Below are 18,325 nucleotides of genomic sequence, written 5' to 3' on the forward strand. Positions count from 1 at the left end.
AGTACCGAGACTCCTTTAACATCGGTACCTTGAAAGAAACTATACTGAACACTTCCCAAACGTTGCGCATTGTGTAATAATTGTGAAATTGTTGGTGTCTTGGTGTTTTCTAATTACTGATCCGCGTGTCTTCTCTCTGTGTGCATATAGAAATTAGTGGACGGGTTCTCTTTAGATAATTTCCATTTTTTTCTTTGCTTTTTTATAAAAAAAAATAATTTAATTTACATAATAATAATAGTTGTTCGTGGATTTGAGCTTTCCTTCTTTCATAACGTTATGTATGACTAATATATGTAAGAGTTTCATCATTTCTTTCTTAGTATAACTCATTGTTTTCAACGAAACTGTGTATTAGCAGCATATCTTTTTTTATCTGTCTTGTATGTAAATGTTGCAATTCTTTCTTTATCATCTATTATATATTTTAAAATATCCAGCTTCCTACTCAGACATTTTATAAATATTATTGTTCTTATATAATCGAGATTTTGAAATGCTTAATCGCAATTTATCGATCATTCAATCGAGTTTCATTACTGCATCGTATAATATCGTTAGTTCTATGAGAGCTTTAAATTAGGCCATTGATATCCGTGTTACATTATCAAACGAAAGATGCAGATTAATAGATTTTAGATATTTATTATATTTCAATTGTGAACTTTATTAGCCTGGCAAAAGTGATTTTATTGACAATTAGTGTAGTGGATTTGTTCAAATTGATAAAAAATTGTGGAATGATCAAAACGAAATGACTTTTCTCGCTTAAATGTTCATTACAGTGACGAAAATCTATGCACCCATTATTCTATAATTAATTAAATTAATAAAATATTAGGCAGAGACAAATAATCCCTACATAATAAACTGAGCGCCTTCGATACAAGTTTCTACGAGTATAAATCTTAGGATACACACGCTGTGTGATTTTTGCACGTCTCGAAAATGCTTCGTCGAAATCAAAAGGCTCTTCTCTACTGTCAACTATTTGGGGTTTCAGAGGAGGACGAGTCGCAGATCTTTGTTAAATTCTTCAAGTTTCACAAATGTTACGACCTAATACCGACCAGCGCCAAACTAGTCGTCTTTGACACTCATCTACTCGTTAAAAAGGCCTTCTTCGCTCTCGTCTATAATGGTGAGTTTGTGCTTGTATAAGAGAAATTTATAATTTTATTACATGAGAGAAGCAGCGCTCTTAATAACATATCGAAATATTTTCAGGTGTAAGAGCCGCGCCGTTATGGGACAGTTCTCGACAACAGTTTATAGGCATGTTAACTATAACGGATTTCATAAAAATACTCCAAATGTATTATACCAGTCCGTCAGTGACAATGGACGAGTTGGAAGAGCACGAATTGGATACATGGAGAAGTAAGAATTTTTTTTCAAGACATAATTATGCTTCAAATTTTAGAACAATATTTATAATTATATACATATATATATATTTATATTTTGTCGTTTAAAAAAATAGCTTCTGGTCGAGAGCGTTGAGAAATTTATATTTGGAAACCTGTTGATTTCAGAAGTTCTAAAAGATCAAGTTCATCCTCTTGTGAGCATAGGACCAGATGCGTCGCTGTACGAAGCTATCAGAACCTTGATACAAAATAGAATCCACCGATTGCCTGTGATAGACCCCGATACCGGAAATGTTCTTTATATCTTGACACATAAACGAATACTTAGGTTTCTTTTCCTATATGTGAGTATGCATATTCTTCTCTTTTTGTCTCATGAATTAATTAATGTCTATCTATTTTAATCTCAAACTCATAAATTACAGATCAACGAGTTACCAAAACCATCTTTCACCAATAAAACGTTGAGGGAGTTGAGGATAGGCACTTTTGAAAATATAGAAACAGCTACGGAAGAGACTAGTATAATTTTAGCTTTGAAAAAATTTGTAGAAAGGAGAGTTTCGGCATTACCAATTGTCGATTCTGAAGGAAAATTAGTGAACATTTATTCAAAGTTTGATGTTATTGTAAGTTGCATTTTTTAAATTCATATCTGTATAAGAGATTGTATATACATAATGTACAGACGTTTATATATAATATATATATATATATATTTTTTTTTCCAGAACTTGGCTGCGGAAAAGACATACAATAATTTAGACGTTTCTCTGCGCGAAGCAAACGAACATCGCAATGAATGGTTTGAAGGTGTCCAAAGTTGCAAATTAAATGAAACATTGTTTACTATAATGGAAAGGATTGTTAGAGCGGAAGTAAGGAAGAATCCTTTCAATATTTATATTTTCTGAGTATAATGTTCTTGAAAGAGAGAATGTTAAAACCATTAAAAAGATTAAATAAGGCTTACATTTTTTCTGTTTTATGTCTTTTTAGGTTCATAGATTAGTAGTGATCGACGATGACGATAAAGTGATTGGTATAATATCTCTCTCTGACCTGCTCTTCTACCTCGTTCTTAGGCCTTGCGGTACGTCTATTTTTTTAACAAGTTTTTTACAAGTAATTTATAATAATTATAGATTCTTTTTATTTTTAGAATTATAGATTTAAGGTATAATTATATTAAACAACTTGTTTTTCAATTTTTTATACTGAAACTTGTATTTTATTTATTTATTTTATTTATTTATTTATTTATTTATTTTTTCTCTAACGGTATTATATTACGTTTACAGTCAAAATTGAATGTTTTGGTTTGGAGTAAATTATGGAACATGATTTAATTTTTGCCAGATTCTCTTCTTATATTCACATTCTTATTTATTGGTTTCAGGTGAGGATGCTAGTAGCAATAAAGATAGTTCTATTTCTTTGCGAGCGCACGATTCTCTTCTGTCGAAGGCTCTCAGCTCCGCGCAGTCGGAAACATCGCTTCCCGTCGGCGAAGTCGAGCAGCAGGATGCCGTCGAGACAGTGGATCGTAATCGATCTGAAGAAGCGCCCGCGACACCTAGTCCACCGCTTAGTCCGGTCACGTCGGATCTCTCGGAGCCCCAGTCGACATTAGTGAATCAAAGTCAAGATGCAGCGTGGCGGGACGTGATAAACATTTGTGTCTCGGGTGTCTCAGGTGGAGAATGAGATGTCGTTCTTTTCACGTGCCGCCACGCATGATTAATCTCTGAACTGAATCACTGTTGTTTTAAGTACAACCGTGGACTGTAATAACATAAGGACTGAATATTTGTACATGCATTGGTACATGTCCTTTGTTGTTATCGCTCATACTCTTTACGAGTATATGAGTAAAAGTTGATTAACGACTCGCGCTAGAAAAGAAAGGAAAGGAAAAAAGAGAGAGGTATATGTATGTGAAAGATACCAGTTTAAAAAATTTAAGACGTGGGGCGCAATAGTCGCAGTAAAAGAAAGATCGCTGGGCGCAATGTATGATGTAACAAACACGTGATGAGATCTATAATGTAAAATTACTTAAGCTTAATTTTTTATGGTACAAATGCTACACAGACATGCTATACATTAGACATTTGAGCTTTTTGCCAGGGACGATAGATAGCTGCGCCATTATTTGCTCAGAATACAATTCTCTGCGCCCTTCAATGATCGAGCACTCAGAGGAACGATGAATTTCGAAAAAAAAAACGAGTTTTGGAAGAATGATGAAAAGTCTTGAAGATATCCCAGTTTAATCATGATTATATTGTTTATATTACACAATGTGTGTTTAATTCATCTTTTGTATAATAATATATTACAAAATAATATAATAAATGATCTGTAAATATTCTTTTTGATCGTACGTAATTGGGATATGTCAAGACTAAAAAGAAATTAACTCTACAGAAAGAATTCTTTTTGTAAAAAATGAATTTGTTATACGCTGCAAAGTCTTTCATATTTTTTTGACTAATATATATCGTCAATTTAATTATAAATTTAAATTTCTTCCTTTGTTAAAACCCATTTTTCTCTTTTATCTTATCAATGTCTCTTAAAGATGTTCTAGCAAATATCTTTAATTACTGATCTTGCATATTGAACAGATCATTTTAGCATCATTGATAACTTATTGAGAAATACATATTCTGATGATGATAAAAAAGCTTTAGTCATCAATGGTATGTATGGTGTGGCATTAAAGTTTTATTGCCATGTATTTCAAAATTTTCTTTTTACCTAAATAATGAGCAAAACCCTGTTATTATATAAATGATTATTATCGTGTTATATAAATGATTATTATCGTGAAGAAAATACAAATTATGATATAAAAAATTTTTTTATCAGACTATATAGATATATCTTTTGCATGAAATAGTTTTACAATAGATTGGGAAAAGCGCTCTTATATAGTCGAAGATGATAACGATTCAGAGAGAAAACTTTTATTTAAAATTATGTAAAATCTTTTACATGTAAAATGTAAATTTTATACTATTTGATGCCAATCTTATTCGTTTTCATATTTATATTAAAAATGCAAGTTTTGTTATAAGGATAGTTACTCGATTTTGAAGGGGATAGTGCCTGTAAATGTAGTAAATGTATATAAATATATCTTTAAAGAGAAAGACACGTGGTCAGACATGGAATACAAATATAAATATTCTATTTGAGATGTAAGTGCAGTCGCGGGGAATACAAGTTAAACATTAGTATTAATTAACAGGAAGCATAGTTTGAACAAAGATTTTTGTACAGCTGAAAAGTACTATTTAATGTGCTGTAGTCGCGAGCGTTGTTTTATTTATTTTGTTTCTTTAGCGCAATATGCGTTTGTTGAAACATCTTGCGAGTTGCCACATTTTACCATCTTCTACTTAAAGTTACTAAAAATTATGCTGTAATGTGCAGTGTACACTGCAAACTTGGCTTTGACACAACTTGTTACTTGTTGAGGGCACAGTAGAAATAGTCGGAGAAAATATTTAGCGCTTCTCTTCATTCTATATAATATTAGTGAGACGAATTGAGAAGAATAAGCGATTGAACTCGGTACACGCTGAATCTAAGAACCAAAATAAGAACTATTGATAAAATATTAATGATAATTGTACAATAAATAATCAACAAATAATGCTTTTATGCATTACACAATTATAATTGAACTGATGTTTGGCATATTATCCCTGTTCCTTGTTCAATCCTTGTTTCTTTTTTAAGGTTTAAAACGTGAGACGACAGTCTTACCAAATAACAATATATACCTATATATTAAACTGTCGTCTCGCGTTTTGAACCTTAAAGACACACACACACACACACAGAATGTTTTATTTAATTACGACTTTCTCTATATTTCTTTCCTCTCTAGTTATACTTTCGAATTCACATAATTGATTGAGAAGATTCTAAATTTTGAATAATTTTAAAATAACTCGAAATATATTAAGGTTTTTGTTGAAAAGAGAATAATCTATGCATAAGCCAAAGTACCGTAATCTAAAATAAATTTTGTATAATTTCTGATTCGAGTATCGAAAAGACAAAATTTATAAAGTGTGAGGACGAATTTACAATACACAGGTACACGCGTATTTTTATAAGAGATTTAAAATTTCTTATTTATTTAAAATCACGTTGACAAATATTATTTAGAACCATGCTCGAGTCTTGCTTCCATAAAGAAATCCGATCTCATTATCAGAGACGTTAATCTTGATGTTAAGTAAATCTACAATATAAAATAAAATACGGATTAGAAATTTTTATGGCGTTTTAAATGACATTTTGTCATGCTTTGGCAAAAAAAAAAAAAGAAAGAAATTACTTTTTTCAAGAGTTCTTTTGTAAAGATATGATGTATCCTCAAATATCTATCGAGACTAACGCTTGCAACATATGGATTATTCATACTGCAAGCTATCCCGGTTACACCGCCGGCAAATCCTTTGTATGTATTTAATACAGTGCTTGATTTTCTTAGATCAATGAGGTTCATCCTGCCTTTACCCGATCCCACTATAATATGTCTATAAAACATACATATCAATTATGACATGTTTATGGAAAAAAATAGATAATTCACAGACACTTGTATATAAGACCTACTTTTCTTTAGACGTCATGCTTAAGCAAGTCAAAGCTTCATCTTTAATTGTTAAATTTATTACAGGACGTCTTTGAACATGTGGATCATATAAGCGTACCTGTATAAAATCATTCGTGTATCAATAATGTCTTTTTTTTTATTGTAAATAAGATTGTAAAATTAGTAAAATGTATGTAAAATTAGTTTTATAAAAAAAAATTGTATTTACATGCCCATATCTGCCGACTGTGACTATCTGTTTGGTTCCTGGCAAAAAATTCAGATCCGATATCCAAATAGGTACTCTTAATTCCAGCGAGTCATGTGGAAGATTTTTTTCACTAAATATTAGCTTTTGCTTTTCTAAATCAAATAATTTCAGCCTATTTTCCAGCCCTCCAGTTGCTATTATGGTTTTTTCCATATGTGAATGACACATTCCATTCAAATTTTCTCCAGCGTTTATTAATACCTCCTCTTTTCTGTCAAATGGCCATAAACTTATTTGTCCAGATTTGACCGCTGTTAAAATCGATCTGACAAAATCAAATTATATTAATAAATACTATTGATGCACATATCAATATATAAAATATATCTTTTAATTTTTAAATAACCTTTACCTGTCATATTTTGCTATGCCTATGATACTTCCTTGGCCTGTATTACAAGGAAACGAACATGTAAATGCTAAACTCTCGGAGTCGTATATTTTTACTCTGTAAGAATCATAAGTCACAAAGAAATTTTATTTTATTTAAAGAAGTAAAAATCAAACATTCTTTTATTATAATTGTGCACATGTTACCTTTTGTTTTCCTTTGTACCACATGCTATTAGAACTTCTTGTTCATCATTGTCGCCCCACGCGACAGTGGTCACTCGATCATTTTCCGTAATAGAGACCAAGTCTTGTATATTTTTAATTATGTCCGTTTTTCCTCCAATTTTTATTCCTGCACAATTTACATTTTATATGCAAATAAACAATATATATTCAGCTAAATGTAAAATATATATAAAACTGTAAGTTGTATAACCTATAATTTTTTATTTATAATAATGCATTTACAAAATTTATGTCATTACCTTTAAAAACACCCGATTTTCCGCCTACGAAAATATTAAAATTTTCCTTGTAACTCATTATGAGTGCGGAGAGCGAGGAATTTATTTACCTACAACACAACCTACAATCCTCCTTGCATGGTAAGTCGATTACTCGAATATATCGAAGCGTTGAAGCCTCTTTTCTGCGATGTTGATTGGATGCTTGCGATATACGTATTAGTCATTTACTTATACGTTTTGATAACAGCTAATGAAATTTTGTAATAGTTTGTTTTTCATGGCACAATAACAAATTGAATAATTTTGATGCATCACAAACGATGTTCCGAAAGCATATGATCCGTAAAGCGGTTTAGCCAAGAAGCTCAACGAACAAGTGAAATCGTCCAATCGCTCTGGAACGAATTTGTTGGATGTATTCGAGGATGTTTATTATTTTACGTGAAAGCTTATTGTTGACTCAGTATTGGAAATAAATTCTGGAAATGTGATGATTTTGTAATATCCATCTAGTCTTTATATCAAATTTGTAAAATGAAATACTTGTGACATCCGCTCGCAGTAAGTATTTATATTATATAGAGTGACCTAAATGTAGTAACTGCATAGCATTGAATTATTCAGTATAATTGCAATGTAATTTGTAAAATATATGTATAGCATACAATCACTAATGAATGCTATAAATATTTAAATATTGCAATGTATATTTTTTTCAAACAGATAAAAAGCTTAACGTTCTCTCTCTTTCTGTTTATAGGTTTTATATGAGATGATGCGACTGAATTTCAAAACAGTCTTGCTTGTATTGGTTGTCGCAACACTGAGTTTTTTACTCACATCATGGAATAATTGCGGAAGTGGTTTGCTCTTTCATACTGCAGATTGGAAGACAAAATACCAGCATAAAGTGAGAAAACATTGATATCTTTTTTTTCTAGTAGATTTGCAGTTGATACATATAATACAACAAACTTATAACAAGACTAAACTTTAATGTATTATTTTGTATTGATTTACGTTTAGATATGTACATTTTATTTATACATTTTTTTTATTTTGATGTAGGATCGTTTAAGTACAGAATCGGGATATCAAGAAATAGATTGTCATATAAATGGCGATTATTCGATAGGATGTCGTAAAGAAGGTGACGAAGTATACATACCATTTTCATTTATTCATAAATACTTTGAGGTAAGTTAAGTTTATCGTGTTAATGTTTTTTTCATGATATTAGGTAGATTACAATAATTTGATGGGTATATAACATTGTAGATCTATGGAAAATTAGCTACTTACGATGGTCTGGAAAGATTTGAATGGTTGCACAGTTATTCAAAGATTGTGAATCCTAAGGGAAAATATGATTCTCGAGGTGTATTTATGACTTTTGAAAATTACAATGTTGAAGTGAGGGATAGAGTTAAATGTATTAGCGGCATCGACGGTGTACCTATATCGACACAGTGGGAGAGTCAGGGGTACCATTATCCCACACAAATTGCTCAATTTGGATTATCGCATTATAGTAAAAATTTAACCGAACCAGAGCCGCATAGAAAAATTATTGAGGATGCCGATAAAATTAAACAAAATTGGAATGTTCCTCAAGGCTCGATTATGAGCAGAGTGTACGACAAGCAAGTTAATAGTTTTGTTTTAAAATTTGCAACACCAGAAACTAGCATTTCTGGGATTTCTTTAACATTAGATCACGTGCTGGATTTCGTTTTAAAATGGGATCTCAATATTAAAGATAATGGAAGTATTACAGTTGTATTAGAGTCAAGAGAGAAAAAGGAAACATATTATCTTCGCTATGTTACCAGCAATACAGTATTGCATAATTATAATAATCGTGTATATTATGGAATTGGTCTAGCTAATCATCAGTGGAGACGTCTTACTAGAGACCTTTTAATAGACTTACAAAAAGGTCTTTATTTAAATGATAAAAGTAGAAAGAAATTACCCCGATCCAAGTTGAAGGTGCGTGTTAAATTTTTTACATTATTTTACTAGGCATATCTTTTTAGGAAATATTGTGTTAATATTATTTGTCTGTATGTGCGTGTGTATAATAATCATGTCTGTACCTTAGGTAGTTAAAATTATTTTGTATGGTTCCGGTATGATTGACAATATGACATTGTCGACCAGCGAACATATGGAGCAATTTTACGATGCGGCAAGATGGTTTGTTGCTAATCAAAATGTTACTTCTGGTGGTTGGCCGAACCCCGTTAAGAGAAAAGTAGCGCCTGGAATGGCTATCCTTGAGCCTGGATGGTATTATTCTTATTAGGCATATTTATCATGTAACAGTATAATATTGATGAAAATAATTTTACAAAGAAATATACGAATTACAGGTATTCCAGCATGGGTCAGGGTCATGCAATATCAGTGCTGGCGCGCGCATATTATCATTCTGGGGATGCAAAGTACTTACAAGCCGCTATTAGAGGCTTGCGACCTTTTAGACTGTCTTCTGCTAAAGGAGGAGTGGCTGCAATGTTTTTAGATAAATATATCTGGTACGAGGAGTATCCTACAATTCCCTCCTCTTTCATTCTCAATGGTTTCATTTATTCGCTCATCGGTCTCTACGACTTGAAAATGATAGCGACAGCTAAAGACGCGGAAGAAGCGACCAGACTCTTCAATCAGGGTATGACGTCGTTGAAAAACATGTTAATGTTATACGACACCGGTTCAGGTACAATATACGATTTACGTCATTTCACTTTAAAGACAGCACCCAATTTGGCTAGATGGGATTACCATTCTACTCACATTAATCAACTTCTTCTTCTAAATTCTATCGACAATGATCCTATTTTTATCACGACCGCGGAAAGATGGATAGGTTACATGAATGGCAAAAGAGCGGCACACAATTGACCCACTCTTTTAGATAGAATATTTATTTCATCCCTTTCTTTTTCTCATTATTTATTTATTTCAATCATTTTCTTATGTTTTACAGAATTCTTTTTATAGAAACATACTTTTGTATCTTAATGTTTCCTTAAAAACTCTGAGACACTCTGAGAGACATACTCTGTTTTTACACATGTAATATAATTTTTATAATACTGCTATATTAGTCGCGTGAATGTAAACATGAAGTAAATGTGAGATTTGACACTATTTGATAAATTAATATCTATTAATATTGTATATAGTTTGAGAAAAATAACAATAGGATTTATGTCTATATTTGTAAAAAGTGAGGAATTCATAAATCTGTAATACTGAAACGGACGACGATATCTCTGTTTAAAAATTGACAAATTTCGCTATATAATGGTGCTGCCAATAATTGTAATAATACATATATATATAAATTATAATAATACATATATTACAATTATTACATTTTACACATATATAAAATCAATAATTGTAATATATATATATATATATATATATACATTTATATAGCGTGATTCTTTTGTAGCGCAAATGTGACATATTGTAATACACAAGATTATTATTTATTTTTTTAATAGTACACACTGGCAATTTGTCCTAAATTTCCCCGCTAGTTTTATAACCATTGTGCATTCCATTGACTAAATATGTGCATAAAGTTGAATTCTGCAATAAAAATTGTTTAGAGACATAATTAAACATAGTTTGTATTTTTTTAAACATAGGTATTATAGTATTGCACAAATTTCTTTTTAATATAAGATTATAAAAATGTTGTGTATATGTAGAGACATATATTAAATCTATGTACGTAAGAATACAAGAACAAAAAATGATAGCGAAAATGGGCAGAAGTTCATCTTTATATTATACTGAGATATATTAAGATATATGATATAAATCGCGCGTCTATGCATTTATTTTTATATTAAAAGTTTAAACAGTAAGTCTGCGACCAGCCGCAATTGTAGAAAAAAATATATAGAACACTTTATTGAGAGATCTATGGTGAACACAGAAAAAATAGCATAGTATTATGTTATAAAAAAATAGATTGCTCTGTTACTATCGTTTATTAGAATAGAGACGCGGTCACTTTCTCGCATCTTACGCAAAAAAATATGCGTGCAACTATAAATTAAGAGTAAATAATTGATAAAATTAAACGAGAGAGAAAGAGAGAGTCGAGTATTTAAAAAAAGTGGAATCGGTGGTACCGTTTTGTGACTAGTAACGGTAACGATAGGCGCGGCCGTAATTGTACACCGATTTACTCTCGATCGGATTACAGGTATAAAGAGCGTCGCCTCTGGTTCCCTGCGGACACGTGCAGACTGCGATATGATGTCGAGGAGTACACGTAGCGCTCGGACCGCATTCGCGACCAGTGCACGGGTTGCTGCACGTGTAGTCAATACACGCGCGATTGTCGGAACAATCGCTGTCGGTGAAGCACTCCCCACGTTGACAGCTCGTCAGGGCGTTGCCGATGTAACCGTTGGGACACGTGCACACCGGCCTCTCCCTTCCGGTATTATCGTGGCCTGGAGTGCAAATCGCGTTCGAGCCGCAAGGATTCGGCTCGCAGAGATCACCTGAAAGCATAGAGACATGTTTTCTCTTTCCTTTTCTTCTCGACTCTGCCAATTAATAAGCAGGCAGAAATTAAGAGGAATATTGGCAACTTGACAGTCGCTGCTCGCTTACGCGGTTCGAATAATCTGCAGCTAACGAAAGGATTGCCAGTCATGTGCCTCGGACAGCTACAAACGGGTGTGATTCCGCGTAGGTTGCAGTCGGCGTTCACTCCGCAAACGCCATCGCACGGATTCACGCATTTTTGATAGAGACAGGCAGGTTTCGACGGTGGACACTCGGAGTGGGCGGTGCACTCCGGTCGACAGGAGACGTACGGATTTCCCACCCATGTCTGGAGCAAAAAATAACAGATCGTATATGGGATTTTGTTTCGTCATCCGGAGTCGCTTAGTCAGACTTGTAGATCTATTCTCTCGTCGAAGGATAAGGATATCTTACTTTTGGGCATGTACACTTTGCTTGGTGGTTTACGACTTCGCATTCCGCGTTGTCTCCGCATTTGCAGGGGCTCTCGCATCTGAACGATGACGAACACGCGAGATGTTGAGGGCACTCGCTGTCGGTCTCGCATTCGTGACGACATCCAGCCAAGGGGGATCCTCTGTAACCATGTAGACAAGTGCACACTGGCACTTGGTTGATCACCTCGCACTGAGTATTCTCCCCGCACGGACTTGGTTTGCAAGCTGCTTCTATATATCGGGCATCGAATATTTCTTTGATGATACCTCGCATTTTGGTTGTTTCAATTGAAAGTTTTATACATACGAGGATCCGAAACTTGACAACCCGAGAACGGATCACCATCGTGTCCTGGTAGGCACTGGCAGGTTCCTATGTGGTTTCTGGTCACACAATTCGCATTTACGCCGCATAGTCCCACGCAAGGATCGACACACCTGTTATTTGTACATACTCTGTTGTATGAGCAATCGTCGTTGACTGAAACATTGATAAACGTATTAAATAACGCTGTATCGACTTATGTAAATTTAATTCAAACAAGAGACATTATACATATATTCTCTTTGTTCTACAAAAGGATAATTGGAGGACATAATTGTAGTAGATTTACTCACTTAAACATTCAACCCGGACGCATCGCGCAAGAGGGTCCCCCATATGTAGATTGTAGCAGGAACATACTGGCCGTCCTTCGCTCATTGTACATCTCGCGTTGACTCCACACGTGTAGCTTTCGCAACCGCCTATAAACAGAATGACTCAGTATTAATGGCCATTAAATGGTTTGCGTAATATAAATATAACTTACCAGACGCAACAATTCGCGACTGAATATACTGACTGCCGTTGATCATCACGACGAATGGAAGAATGAGCAAGGCTGCGGCTTGCGAGTAATGCATTTTGCTGCTATTTTCTCTGTGCGCACAACAGTAATAATAATTTGATGGTGAAATAAAAAAATCTCATAACAAATCTTTACTAAATTATAGAAAAATCATATTGAGTAAAATGTTTTACTTTCTTGCGATTAGAGAAAAGTACATAGTAATAGATAGTAATTGTTTTAATAATATAGACGTATTGTGTTGTATATGAAAGAAGAAGCGATTTATAATTTATTCCTAATTGAAAAATACGCATTCTTATTCGAATCTTTAATACAAACCGTGAACATTAAACAATATATATATATATATCTAGCAACATCTAACAGTTTTCTTTCAATAACAACTCTGCGTGTTTCAAGATTGCACAATCGGTTAAAATTGATATATTTGTCATTGTTGAGATTTTTCTTTGGAAAAAAAAGATGGAGAAAATATACTTTAGAAATATACTTTTTTCGTATTTTTGTATGACGCAAAAAACAATGAATAGCAGAGAAAAGTTACAATTCACACAGTTAAAGATGGATAAAAATGAAAAAATCCGAGTGAAATGTGCTCACCTTTACTTGCAACTTTATGTTCGGCGGAACCGCAAAGAGAAGACTAATGAATTACCCGCGATCACACAGGATGATGAAGACGCGAGGACCCCACCATATCCAGTATGTGCATGCGACCTTCAGCCCCACTTTAAATTTCGCCCACACACGGCCCTGATTGTTTTTTAAGGTATTCGATAAATTTCGCCTACGCGTTTTTTATAACGCGTTCGATTCCGATTCCCCTTTTTGTCATTATTATTAAGTGCGCGAATTATATTTTAAAATGTTTATAAGTTAAAAGTTAAAGATAAATGGAAAACTAGCACAGACGCAGATGGAAGAGATCATTATCTTCGATTTACAATTACTTAATGCATTACAATGCAATTCCATTTTCGCGTGCAATACAATATGTTAAAACAGGTATGAGTAATCACGTTGCAACTTCGTGCGCAGAGTTCCGTGATGAGAGAACTCATTCCGCGCCAAAAATGGATCTCCACGGATATATGCTTGATCCAACTGCATGCAACGCAATTTAAGTTAGTCTGATTTGTTGTTCAATTATCGTACATCGGTTTATATCGCGTTATAGCTCCTTCAAACTTTTTTTTAAATTGCATAACGCTAATCTAATTGCAAGATTAAAATGTCGATAAAATAAACAGAAAAAGAATGAGTTACATATATGTAAATGTCGCGTGAATAACATATATTATGATAATGAGAGCTATCTGATAATAATCGTATTTTCGGTTTTATTATCGTTTTTACCAATAAAATGTTTCACGAAACGTACAATTATTCGAACAATTATAAATTTTTGTCGAAAATTTTTTTTCTGACGCTTATTAATATGGAACACCGAACGGTAATTCCGAGAATTGTATAAGTTATTCTGCAGATTGTGGACAAAAAGACAAATTCTATTTTATAACGATAATGTATTAAAATTAAAAATGCATTTTCTATGATAAAAGATAACGCTATTTATTTGTCTCATGCATGCATACATACACACACACACCTATAAAAAAAAAACATATACAAGTATATATAAAACTTATCTTATATTTTTAGGAAATTTCATACATAATACACACACACGCGAGCACATTATATATATATATATGTATACATACTTAAATGAAATAACTTTAAATGAATGCACAAATGTTTACTATACAAAACATGTACCAATCGATCAGAAATGAGATATTTTGTTGAAGAATTTATTTAAATTTGAAGATACCAAAACTGAAAATTACAATTTGGAAACATTTCTAGTATTGAATATAAATTCAATAATTTTATACTTTTTAGCTCATCTCGACTAAAAAGTAAAAATGTTTTTCAAAACCCTGTGAAAATAGTGAAGTTGAAAAAAGATTCTTTATATATCATATTTATTTTTTTATATCATATATGAATTATATCTCTTCGTACCTTCAAATCTACTGGATTTATTTTATTATACTCTATATATGCTACATATATGCATATATGTTATTATGCAAACACTAATCATATCTGTACACACGTTAAATTGAAAATTACTCCATGTTTAGCGTGTATTTCTTTCTTATATATTGATATATTTTGCATGTATATATATGTACATGTGTGTGTGTGTGCGCGTGCAATGCTCTGTTCCTACCTTTAAAATGCAGATATTTTGTATTTGGCTTTTAATCTTCATATTGTAGAGTAGAGAGAATTCAATACCTTTCTTTTCTTCTTTTAAACACAAAATTTTTGAATAAGTATTTATAGTGAAATATTTGAGTCGTATAATCTTTACACTGAATTACCCATTTTATCGTGCACTTTACTTTGGTTTGTCTCTCAAAAATTCTTCGTAAGCGGCCGCAATTTCGTCGTCATAATTATCATCCTCAAATTCTTCTTCGGATAATCTGTACACATTACACAATAATAATATTAGTTACTTAGTTTTATAAATAGCATCTTTATTAGAATACAGTGCTAAATAAAAAACGTTGCCACATCAAATATTTATATTACGATATAATGCAACAATATACACACCGTTGATCGTCAAAATCCAATTTGATGTTATCTTGGAGAAATTGACTTTCCTCCGCAGATAGAACTTCGCCGTCAGGGCCATACATTACTGGTGTGTCCAGCTGTCCTTCTTTTAATGGCACAGTGTTAATTCCAAACGAATTATAATTAGATGCACCTAATTGATCCGGTTGTTGCTGTACTTTATTTGACAATGCATTGCTTGTTCCAGATAAATCACAATTAGACACTTTTCTTCCCCAATCTTTCCGTAATTCGTGAACGCTGTTTACCATATTTCCCACATGTGTATCAACTTGCCCATTATTAACCAGTTCTGTTAGGGCTCGCATCATATTTTCCATATCTTTACTCCTACTCTTATCCTTTTCCAATACATGACCTGCCAACTATATATGTACATTAATTAAATCAAGTATGCACACACAAGCACACGCGATAAGTAATAGATAAAAATTATATATAAAATTATCATAGCTATTATATATACTACTTACTTTAAGCGCTTGGCAGATGTATTTGACAGAGGTTGATGCTGGTCTCTGCAATACCATAGTAATAAACCATACTAAAATTTCTCCTAAAATAAAAGCAAAAGATTCATCCATCTGGGCAACCAACTCTGCTAAAAACAATATCAATCCATTGCACTTTTTTTGATCGCGTTCCTCTTCGCTTCGCCTTTGCCAATCGTGTTCTTCGATCCGGGTTTCCAATTTACATCTAACATCCATAACACAATATATCATTCATGTACATATAAACAAAAAAAGATACAATTTTAAAAATAAATTTCAAAAGTATTTAAACTTACTGGAAAAATAATAAATCTCTGAATAACTCTTTGGAGAACATAAATAGTTCTTTGCAGTCTTCTAAAGTATTATCGAGATATTTACAGAACCGGGCTCCATTATATCGAAAATTGCTTTCGGCTATGGACTAAAAATATCAATAAAAAACCAATTAGAACGTTATGTAAAATTACATCGACTTATAAATACATATTTGTAGATGAACATATTACCGATTTGATTATAATTGGCATAACCGCTTGTAAACAGCGCATGTTTCTGTCCCATCTAAGCTTGTTGACAAATGGTGGAATTAAGTCATTGAACTTTGCAGGATTTACAACTACAATATTGATAATGTCATTGAGATGTTGACAAATTTCAAAGTTGTAAGCTTCTTCCTCTTCATTGTGTTCTTCTTCCTTTTTCTAATTAAAATATAACTAGTACATAAAAAAATTCTGAAAATTTCTAAATAATATTAGATCAAGTTTTTACCTTGTTCAAATTGCATCGACTATCTTTATATCTATTATTTCCCATTTGTGGATCTTGTATGTTACACTGTTGTTGCAAAGTAGTTTCAAGAGTATTGTTCTCTGCTGAAACTGATACATTCGGTGGTGTCTCACGAGCGATTCTGATTCTATCTTGTATCGAAGGCTTTGAATATTGATGAATAGATTGCTATGGGCAAATTATTTAGAATTATGAGTATGATTAAATGTTGATGTTGTTAAAGATATGAATATACTTGAATTGCTTACAGGAATAGATGAATTAGATTCTGATAAAGGAGACTGTAAAATGGATCTTGGAACAAACTCAGCCGCTTGTGGTGACAAGGAATATTTCTTTTCTTCCAGATTATGGTCCATAGTTATTGGTGAGGTAGGTCCTAATATGAGAATAATTATTTTCAAGTTAATATACATGACGAATCTATGCAATTGTTGCAATTAAAACTGACCTGTACCAGGCTGATTATGAGCAACTGATGCACAATGTGGTCGCCTGAGTCCCGAATTACTTTGCGACCAGCCACGATGTCCACGTCGAACGCCTTGCCTTCCATCATCCTTATTAGTCTCCTTTTCTCCGAAATTCTCCATCCCCTCTCCTCACAAAAGAAAGCTATCGAACGAAGAAAGGTCCAATTTAGTAGAATCAAATATACGAAAATATCATATACTATGTAGCTTCTCGATATCCAAAGTATATAAAAATCAATGTATCAATTTGCCGTCGCAATTACCGCAATTGCTAGCGATTGTTCGATGATTTAATCGAGACCGATTAATGTGTCGCTAATGAAATATACCTTTGATGATTCAGATTTCACCGCTCGTGTATTCAAGACAGTACGATGCTTATTTTCGTTGTCTTTCGCCAATAAAAATGAGAAAGCTCCGATTGTGCTCGTTACATATAGACATTGTAAATGTAGCTCGTTCTCGATTATACATATTTCCCGTTTATTTTATTCCAGCGCCACACGGTGCAAATAACGATTACACCTAATCAAGATGGTCGCTGTTATGAAGAATTCACACTGCATCGTTCTACGTTTGATATCCAATAGGAAAGTCTCTTCTTTTTAACGATAGTATCTTGGAAAATTTGTTCAAATTTATTATTTCTGAATTACTAGGAGAATATATTTCGTGAAGAGGTATACTGTCCGTGAAGGGCGATCGAGCTAAAACATATTACGCATTTGATTGGCTTAAGGCAATAGCACAGTGCTATGTTAAAATCAAAAGGGACAGACATCCATAAAAGAAGAAGAAAGCGTCTGTCGAACGGATTTCACATCGATTTGTAATTTCTAGTAATCAGTTCTTTGTGCTTTCTCGCAAGAAGATAAATAAATATTCGGCTAGGCGCCATGCCATATCGAGATCGATCTGCGCTAAAGGAAAGTTTCTGTTGACGTGCTCGATTGACAGATATATTGATTGCAGATCGCAGTTGCCTGTGGCTTATT

At 33.0% G+C, this 18,325-nt stretch overlaps 5 protein-coding genes across 8 annotated transcripts in view; 2 read left to right on the forward strand and 3 right to left on the reverse strand.

Moving 5' to 3' along the window:
• SNF4Agamma (SNF4/AMP-activated protein kinase gamma subunit) overlaps window positions 1-5,065 on the forward strand; it is a 40,052-nt gene extending 34,987 nt beyond the window's left edge. For all 3 annotated transcript variants that reach the window (XM_085489637.1, XM_085489635.1, XM_085489636.1), the window contains 7 exons: window positions 1,004-1,141; window positions 1,228-1,380; window positions 1,536-1,714; window positions 1,796-1,999; window positions 2,102-2,248; window positions 2,370-2,463; window positions 2,770-5,065. In XM_085489637.1, coding sequence (XP_085345763.1) covers window positions 1,004-1,141; window positions 1,228-1,380; window positions 1,536-1,714; window positions 1,796-1,999; window positions 2,102-2,248; window positions 2,370-2,463; window positions 2,770-3,077 — 1,223 coding nt within the window. In that variant the 3' untranslated portion in view covers window positions 3,078-5,065. The remainder of the gene's footprint in view (window positions 1-1,003; window positions 1,142-1,227; window positions 1,381-1,535; window positions 1,715-1,795; window positions 2,000-2,101; window positions 2,249-2,369; window positions 2,464-2,769) is intronic.
• Window positions 4,664-7,439, reverse strand: l(2)k09848 (WD repeat domain 74 lethal (2) k09848). Its single transcript, XM_029323256.2, has 7 exons — window positions 7,078-7,439; window positions 6,797-6,944; window positions 6,612-6,707; window positions 6,218-6,524; window positions 6,009-6,106; window positions 5,728-5,929; window positions 4,664-5,631 (listed from the first exon to the last, which is right to left on the reverse strand). Exons 1-7 carry the CDS (start codon window positions 7,133-7,135, stop codon window positions 5,548-5,550), a joined length of 993 nt encoding a protein of 330 aa, XP_029179089.1. The 5' UTR covers window positions 7,136-7,439; the 3' UTR covers window positions 4,664-5,547.
• Window positions 7,218-11,102, forward strand: Hsepi (D-glucuronyl C5-epimerase). Its single transcript, XM_029323254.2, has 6 exons — window positions 7,218-7,620; window positions 7,820-7,969; window positions 8,128-8,256; window positions 8,338-9,051; window positions 9,164-9,351; window positions 9,435-11,102. Exons 2-6 carry the CDS (start codon window positions 7,832-7,834, stop codon window positions 9,964-9,966), a joined length of 1,701 nt encoding a protein of 566 aa, XP_029179087.2. The 5' UTR covers window positions 7,218-7,620; window positions 7,820-7,831; the 3' UTR covers window positions 9,967-11,102.
• Window positions 10,001-15,218, reverse strand: LOC114946585 (uncharacterized). 2 transcript variants are annotated; one of them, XM_085489638.1, is made up of 7 exons: window positions 15,153-15,218; window positions 12,872-12,981; window positions 12,678-12,806; window positions 12,367-12,540; window positions 12,037-12,290; window positions 11,707-11,929; window positions 10,001-11,594 (listed from the first exon to the last, which is right to left on the reverse strand). In XM_085489638.1, exons 2-7 carry the CDS (start codon window positions 12,963-12,965, stop codon window positions 11,227-11,229), a joined length of 1,242 nt encoding a protein of 413 aa, XP_085345764.1. In that variant the 5' UTR covers window positions 12,966-12,981; window positions 15,153-15,218; the 3' UTR covers window positions 10,001-11,226. The 2 variants fall into 2 exon arrangements, with proteins under 2 accessions (XP_085345764.1, XP_029178983.2); XM_029323150.2 differs by lacking the exon at window positions 15,153-15,218 and adding an exon at window positions 13,514-14,163.
• An 88-nt stretch (window positions 15,219-15,306) lies between these two features.
• On the reverse strand, window positions 15,307-17,870 carry LOC114946596 (Poly(A) binding protein interacting protein 1). The gene is made up of 9 exons (XM_029323172.2): window positions 17,660-17,870; window positions 17,309-17,472; window positions 17,106-17,236; window positions 16,837-17,025; window positions 16,572-16,766; window positions 16,359-16,486; window positions 16,042-16,267; window positions 15,545-15,933; window positions 15,307-15,411 (listed from the first exon to the last, which is right to left on the reverse strand). The coding sequence occupies exons 2-9, from the start codon at window positions 17,448-17,450 to the stop codon at window positions 15,324-15,326; spliced, it is 1,488 nt and encodes a 495-aa protein (XP_029179005.1). The 5' UTR covers window positions 17,451-17,472; window positions 17,660-17,870; the 3' UTR covers window positions 15,307-15,323.
• Window positions 17,871-18,325: the final 455 nt, after the last annotated feature.

The sequence above is a fragment of the Nylanderia fulva genome, unplaced genomic scaffold (genome assembly GCF_048542155.1).
Source record: "Nylanderia fulva isolate GAGA-0341 unplaced genomic scaffold, ASM4854215v1 Scaffold9, whole genome shotgun sequence".
NCBI classification, from domain to species: Eukaryota; Metazoa; Arthropoda; class Insecta; order Hymenoptera; family Formicidae; genus Nylanderia; species Nylanderia fulva.